The sequence below is a fragment of the Mytilus edulis genome, chromosome 6, assembly GCF_963676685.1.
Source record: "Mytilus edulis chromosome 6, xbMytEdul2.2, whole genome shotgun sequence".
Classification (NCBI taxonomy): Eukaryota; Metazoa; Mollusca; class Bivalvia; order Mytilida; family Mytilidae; genus Mytilus; species Mytilus edulis.
Window position 1 is genome coordinate 85,197,421 of NC_092349.1, and position 8,319 is coordinate 85,205,739.

At 33.2% G+C, this 8,319-nt stretch overlaps 1 protein-coding gene across 4 annotated transcripts in view; it reads right to left on the minus strand.

The window, feature by feature from the left end:
* Window positions 1–7,704, minus strand: part of LOC139528755 (transmembrane protein 120A-A-like) — a 28,829-nt gene extending 21,125 nt beyond the window's left edge. For 2 of the 4 annotated variants that reach the window (XM_071324939.1, XM_071324938.1), the window contains exons 1-2: window positions 7,542–7,702; window positions 733–851 (exon numbers count right to left, since the gene is read on the minus strand). In XM_071324939.1, the coding sequence (XP_071181040.1) occupies window positions 733–851; window positions 7,542–7,652 (230 nt within the window). In that variant the 5' untranslated portion in view covers window positions 7,653–7,702. Of the gene's footprint in view, window positions 1–732; window positions 852–7,541 lie in introns of all 4 variants that reach the window. The other 2 variants (XM_071324941.1, XM_071324940.1) reach the window with 1 other exon arrangement.
* Between the last annotated feature and the right edge of the window lie 615 nt (window positions 7,705–8,319).

Consider the following 8,319-nt stretch of genomic DNA (forward strand, 5'->3'; position numbering starts at 1 on the left):
TTTATTAAACACTCTGGTATATATGTACAATGTTATTTTACCCAGGATTTTACATATCACTCGACTCAGCTGAGAAAGGAAATTATCAGTCAGAAAGATCAAAGGAAAATTTCCTAAAATACAAGCAACTCTATCATATATATGTTGATGAAATAAGTTTAAGAGTTTACAATAACTGATGTCCTGATGAAAAGATTAAAAACAATCACCAATAAAATGTCAGGGTTGTCATTCAAAAAATAGATTGTTCTGAAACCCTATTCACATACATCACATGTATACTTATTTTGCCTAAGTTGATTTGTACATGTGTAATGATTATTCTAATGCAACATTGTTTGTAACGTACATTTTGATTGGATAATGTTGAATTGATGCTATGAAAATGTGTGCGCAAGTGCAGACGACATTTGACATATTTTAATAGTATTATTTGACGTTGTTTTCTGTCGGTTTCATCAACATGTGTTGTATTTTAAGCTCTAATAGCATCAAATTGTGATTTGATGGTTGCAAATACCTGTTTGCTTGCTCCACTATAGTGTCGTCAGTAAACTATTATTGCAACCATCAAATCACCAATCAATGCTGTCGGAGCTTAAAATACAATACAGTTATCTCCTAAGTATCATACATTTATGTGTTTACTGTCTGATTGTTCGTTATTTTCATGATACACTAAGAAATTCTTTTACATACATGTACATGTACATGCCATTAAAACAATTTTACCTTTTAAGAGATTCATGTATTTTTTTCATTCTGTATCTTTGGTGTGCCACCCCATTCAGACATTTTTTCTGCAGTAGTCCAAGTTCTTCCAAAGTTTTCTTGTATGAATCATGATCTACCTAAAATTATATTCATATATATTTTTAAGGAAAATAGCCATTAAACAGTTTTGCATTTTCTTTTCAATTATGTATACAACTTAATATCGCTATTTGGAAATACGCGCAGGCTTCCTTAAATTCCTTATGAATGTAAACTCAACCAAATATATTGAATTTAATTTACCCACAATGAAAATGAATGAACAAACAGTTTAGTAACTAAATGTACATTCAATTATACCTGTAGCTAATTTAATGCATAACAGATTTTTGAAAGGATTAGTTTTTGTCGAGCCTTGCAAGGTCCTAATGCCTGTCAGACAGTTTTCACTTAACTCAGGGCTCACGCTACCAGGCGACTTGGGCGAAGAAGTCGCCTTCCCGACCGTCACTTCGCTTTCCCCGACCCCCAAAAGCGAAAACAAGTCGCCCTGTTCTTGAAGATAGTCGCTTTCAGTCGCTTCCGTCATCGGACATTTTCAATTTTTACCAAGTTGATGAAACATCAATTTTTTTATTGATAATTAAAGAAATTCAGACATAAACCATTCATTATCTTTTGAAAAGAGGTTGAAGCATGTTCTTCGCAGTGTGTAGCAGGTTATTTGATAAAAATACAACTTTTTATCACTTCGTGCATTTCTGCAAGTTCCGGTGCTTGTTACTCGAAAACGTACATCAACCTCAATTTCAGCGGCAAAATAAGTTTGTTACTTCATTTAAACGTGATAAAAGTTGCCTCCAGTAAATTTTTAATCCATTTATTGCATTAAAAACGTCATGTTCCTTTCCAAATAACTTATCAAACATCGTTTATTTTTGTAAATTTTCTTGCATTCGTCCGCCATTGACCGATTTCTAAACTCCAAATCTGAACCGGACCAGCTATGACCGAAATCCGTACTTTAACAATAATTACTACGGACGCACTGATGGAACAGCTGACAGAAGAATATTGATCCCAAAGGGAAAAATTACGCATTCCACACGCATTAAGAGACTTTTGGTTACATCTAATTGATTGGTGTATATAATTCCCTATATTTTTTATGGATTGTTTCAAACTATTGATTAAAGTTGCTTAACTCTGAGACTATTATACTAGTATCAATATATTATGGCCCAGCTTAATAACTTTTATATTTTTTTATGAGAAACACTGAATGTCATACACAAGATAATTTTTAATTAAATTGTAATTGATATATATATATTATAATTTCTTTACATTTTTTTAAAATATTTTTTTTTTTAGTGCTAGATATTTAGTTGGTAGTTTCTCACAAGCTTAAACAACTTTTAATTTCAAATGTTACTTTAATTGTAATTTTTTTACTCAGATATGAATTGAACAATATAAAAAGAACATTATTTATATATGGCCCTTTATACTATTGTAAAATCCAAACATTGTATCGCACCGCGCAAATGAGCACTTCTCTTTCAAATCTCACCACTTCTCCCTATCAGTTTCAAAAAGAGAAGTCACTTCTCCCTATAATTCTGAAGTAGTGTGAGCCCTGTTAAATGTTGAATTTTCTCTTATTATAAGTAATAGGATAACTATATTTGATATGTGCGTACCTTGCAAGGTCCTCGTGTCTGTCAGACAGTTTTCACTTGACCTCGACTTAATTTCATGAATCAGTGAACAAGGTTAAGTTTTGGTGGTCAAGTCCATATCTCAGATACTATATGCAATAGGTCTAGTATATTCGGTGTATGGAAGGACTGTAAGGAGTATGTCCAATTGGCAGGTGTCATCTGACCTTGACCTCATTTTCATGGTCCAGTGGTTATAGTTAAGTTTTTGTGTTTTGGTCTGTTTTTCTCATACTATATGCAATAGGTCTACTATATTTGGTGTATGGAATGATTGTAAGGTGTACATGTCTAGCTGACAGGTGTCATCTGACCTTGACCTCATTTTCATGGTTCAGTGGTCAAAGTTAACTTTTTGAGTTTTGGTCTATTTTTCTAATACAATATGCAATAGGTCAACTATATTTGGTGTATGGAAATATTTTATGATCAATGTGCGCAGGTTTTATTTGACCTTGACCTCATTTTCATGATTCATTGTTAATTGTTAAGTATTTGTTTTTTGGTCTGTTTTTCTTAATTTATAAGCAATAGATCTACTGTATTTGTTGTATGGAAGAATTGTTCGCTGTACATGTCTGCCTGGTATGGTTCATCTGACCTTGACCTTATTTTCATGGTTTATGGATCAATGTTTAGTTTTTGTTTTGCCTTGACGGAGTTAAAAAGCGAGACATAGGGATGCTGTTTCTGGCATCGGCGTCAACATTGAATTAGTTTGTGATTAGGTCTAGTTTATGGTGAACCACAAGTGGTAGGTCAATCATATTTGGTATGCAGTTGTATAAGCATTGGCACATCTCATTTCCACGGAGATTATTTGGCCCTGCCCCCTCAGTCATGGCCTATTGACTTCGAAACTTTTGCTTATTTTACATGTATTCCATTGTGATGAGGTCAGTTTACGGGGAACCATAAGTGGTAGGTCAATGATATTTGGTATGCAGTTGTGTAAGCAGTGTTCTCCCCAGGCCGTTTTAGCGCAGCCCTATTACTATTTCCCGCTGTTCTATTGCACTGACTGCAGAGCTATCCAATGCAAGCGCGTCGCTATTATTTTTCGTAACTTTTTCAAATTTCCCACTTATTTTTCACTTTAGATCACGTGATCAATTGGTATACTATTTCTGAATGAATTATTTCCGTTGTACTAAGGAACTCCTCGGGACCAGTCTAATAAATTTTACAAAATGGCGACTGTGGAAGATCAAAATAAACAAAGATTTCCTAATTGACATCTATTTTTAAATTAAAATAATATATAGAGGCATATATGAATGAAATGAGATGAAATGAATTGACCGACGACACTCACAAACTTGTTTTTTCGAACTTTGAACAAACGATGAATTTAAAAACGATCAAACACAGGGTTTTTTTACAATTTGCTGGACGGAACCCCGAAAATGAGCAAGTCTTTGAAGTTATAATCATCACCTATTCGAACTAATAACTGTTTAGTCAGCAATTCTGCAGTAATAAATTTTACCATTAGAAAACAATTGGGAAGATATCATTAGAAAAACAAACCACAAGCTGATAAGACTTGAGAATATAAAAAAAGAAGATGTGGTATGATTGCCTATGAGACAACTATCCACAAAAGACCAAAATAACACAGACATTAATAGTTCACTTTCTCCGTGTCCAGCTTGGATAAAGCAGAGACATGTTTTCTTATATGTCTCTGGATGAAGCCATTTGAATATTATAAAACGTTAAGGTAAAAAAATTGCTAAAAAATGTCAATTCCTGTCAAACGTGGTAAGGTTAAAAGAGAAAACCTCAATAGCATAATATAAGAAAAACAAATAACAAATCAATTACAAACAAACCACGCGCTGCGACAAAGTTACTGAGATTTGTCGAAAATTACAGGCTTACCACGTGCACAGCGCTATCAAAAAATCCTAGGGAGAACACTGGTAAGCATATGCATTGGCATATCTATTTCCAAGAAGATAATTTAGCTCAGCAGCATTAGTCATGGTCTATTGACTTTGAAACTTTTGCTTATTTTACATGTATTAGTTTGTGATTAGGTCAATTCAAGGGGAACCATTAGTGGTAGGTCAATGATATTCGGTATGTAGTTGTGTAAGGATGGGCACATCTCATTTCCATGGAGATAATTTGGCTCCGCCCCCTTAGTCATGGTCTATTGACTTTGAAATTTTTTCTGAGTTATCATGTATTAGTTTGTGATTAGGTCAATTCAAGGGGAACCATTAGTGGTAGATCAATGTTAATTGGTATTCAGTTGTATAAGCATTGGCAAATCTCATTTCCATGGAGAATATATATATTTGGCCTCGAACTTCATTCACAGTATAACGACTTGGAAACTTATCTTAGTTTACATGTATAAGTTCGTGATTAGATCAGTTTAAGATGAGCTGCTAATTTTAATTAAATTACATTTGGTATGCAAATTTATTGGCATATGCAAGTATCGTTTCCATGGAGATTACATAGCCCCACCCCCTCTTATTGACTTTCAAACTTTTCAATTGTTTACTAGTTAATGGTTCTATTTAGATTTGGGATTGACTTATAATAAGTCAATGGTCATGATGGTATTTGGTTTGCAGTTGTATAAGTATAGGCAAATCTCATTTACATGGAGATTTTTTAGCCATATAACTCAGTTATGGTTCATTGACTTTGAATATTTTCATAACTTGTGTAAGATGTTAAAGTATTGCTATTTTGATTTCAACATTTGCTTAATCAAAATTACAAAAAGGCGAGACATATCTCTGTCAGTGTCTGTGATAACATTTTATCTTGGTTAATGTTGAGTTTATGTGACAGTTGAAATAAAGCTAAATATATTTATGACTATCAACATAATATCAATGATAAGTAAAGAAGGCGAGACATTTCACCATGTGCACTCTTGTCTTTAATAACAGTCATAGAATATTATTGATTTATTTTCTATTAAAATAACTCTTATTTCTATCAAAAATATAATTATGGTACATAACATGGTGGAACTAATACATTTGGCAGAAGAAGAAAATGTTTTAAAAGCAAAGTGCAACTCAAGAAAAATTATGAATTTTAAAACTATAATTTTAACTTATTTTCTAATTCACACCAAGCTTCATTCCTATGATTGTTTGATGTGATTTACCTTGCTACCATTGGGAGTGTTTTTTTCATATACATGTACATGATAAATAATAAAATTATGGAATGCAATAAAATTCAACAAGTGCACTAAACTACTTCATATGAATATAAAGAGATAAGATATTATAACAGGACAAAGACAAGGATTTAAACAATTACTTGTTCTGTCTACATGGCCTTGAACAAAGAAAAACCCAATACTTGATCATGTTGATGTGTATGGAATGGAAAGGTTCAAAACTTTGGTTGTTTGTATATAACTATGACTTTATCAACCTGACTCATCCAGTGTTATAAAAGATTATTTTAATCAAGGTTTGGAAAAAGACTTCAGATTTATGAGATTACAACTAATTGAGTTACAAAGTACACTACTATCATGAGTACTATAGATACATGTAGTAGCAAATGGTTCCATTTTGTTCTTTATTGAACTGGCCCATCTGATTTTTATCTTCATTAGGCCTAAAAAAAAAAGATATGTGTTTCCGATAACATCATTTTGAAAAATAGGGTCGGTAGGTCGGAATTCTTTTTTTTTTTTTTTTGACATCGTAAATGAAATCCGGAAAATTATCATGGTTTTTCCAAGTCCGGATCCGTAATTAGTTTCAAAAACCGGAAGTGTGCCATTTGCAATGTTTTTGAAGCACCAGCTGTGCAAATTTCTTGGATTTTAACCTATTTGGAATACCTTTTGACATTAATAAAATGTTTTACTGGCTTTCTATGCAAGTAGAAGCAAGAGAGAAAAAATATTATGTCATCTATTAGAAGCCTGTGTCAAAAACGGGGTCGGTTGATACAATTTTTTTTTTTTTTTTGAAGATCCAATAAAAAAAGTTAGGGTCGGGGCTAAAAAACAGGGTCGGTCGGGTTACCGGAAACATCGATCTTTTTTTTCTCGGCCTTAGGTTAATAAACGATGTCTAAGACACATCAAACAAGCCGACCAAGTGATCAGAATTGTACAGAAAAATGCCAGAAGTTGGCCAATAGCACAGCTCTGAAATTTGTCATTCCAGGGTAAATTCAATTCATTTAATTGGGACATTTCATGCACATTGTTAGAACCCCCCTTTGAAAATCTGCTCCTCAAAAGACCTGCCGAGTTATTTATTTTCAATAAGTTGTAGGACAAAGACAAATTTGCTAAAATAAACAATGTTTGAAAAGTGATATGAAAAGGAATATGATGCTATTCATTAATGCAAAACATGGAAAAAATTGCTGTATTAACAACTTTGTATAACGGAAAAACTGCCTATTGACGAAAGTGTGGCTGCGTGTGACTAACAATTGTGAACACCAATGCAACAAGACATCACTTTTGAGGGTAGGGCTTCGGCAAATATACCAATTGGATAGTGACTTAGACCTATGCCCAGTCACCTGCTAGCATGAGCCCTTTTATTAGCAGTTGATTTGATATGGATATTTAACAGCTACCTGAATTATGGATTATTAACACCACTTGTGACATACATGTAGAGCGGTAGTAAGTGGATGATAAAGATTCAATGATCAATGCAAATTTGGAAGACTAGCCTAATTATGTCACTTATCCCAAATAAACTTATTACTCAATTTATTTATCCCATACAGTTGCATGTATGCATAGTGTGTATTCAGAAGTTAAATTAACAAATCTCAAGGCCAAAAAAACATGATAATGAAATGTTTTACCTTGAACTCACTGGCAGTGTCATTCAAGCTTATCAGCTGTTCACACTATGACAAGGTACATGTAACAGAGTTTTAAATAAATGCAATATTGACCTCAAATAAAGTACATTATTATCCATTTTTGTAAAGCATCCTTTAATTGCAAATAGAAAAAATAGCTGTCATCTTGCACAGAACAGACTGATAAATGAGGCCATAAAAGTTATGATTTCATCAGAATTCGAATAGTACATTTTGTTGTAAAGTTATGACGCATGTTATTTTTAACCATTGCCATATTACCTCTAGTTGCATATAATCTTTTTCTAGATCTTCCCAGTCCTCCATCATGGATCTAACAATAGTGTTTTCGCATTTTTCTCCACTCTTTTCTTGGTCTGACTGATCATCCATCTCTGCATGCAAAGTTCCTTTGAACAAATTACTTCCGGTTTTATTTCAAAAGGTCATCTTCTTATTCCTCTTCTATTTAATGTCCACCCTATTTGCAGGGTCACCGCATTAAAAAAAAAATATGCGTTCGCTTTAACATTAAATAATTATAATTATTTAATTACCTTGTTAATATCATAAATTTTAATTAAATAAGATAAAGGTAACATGGCAAAAGGATTGGAAAATGTATTTACACACTGTCAGTGACAAGACTTGGAAATTATCGAAAGGCCCTGCATGACGAAGACATACTCTTTCAATCAGTTTAATTGAGGACTCACTCAGGAGCTGGCATGTCTGTTACTGCCAGTAATCCCTTGTTAATTTATGTATAATTGAAATTTCTCAGTTTTGTTACCTATTCCAGAGACATATATACATGTATATATGTCTCTGCCTATTCAGACATCGGACTCGGACTTCTTTTAAATCGGTCCTTCAAAAGGCGACCGGGAACGCACGAGAGCGCCCGGGAAAAGAAAAAGCGCCCGGGGAATACAAAAAAGCGCCCGGGAGGATAAAATAATAATATTTTATACTCAATAAATGTTTTCCTGAATAAAAAAATAAATTAATCATTGCATGTTTTGTCCTTAATATAACTGGGGATATGTATGATGCTACA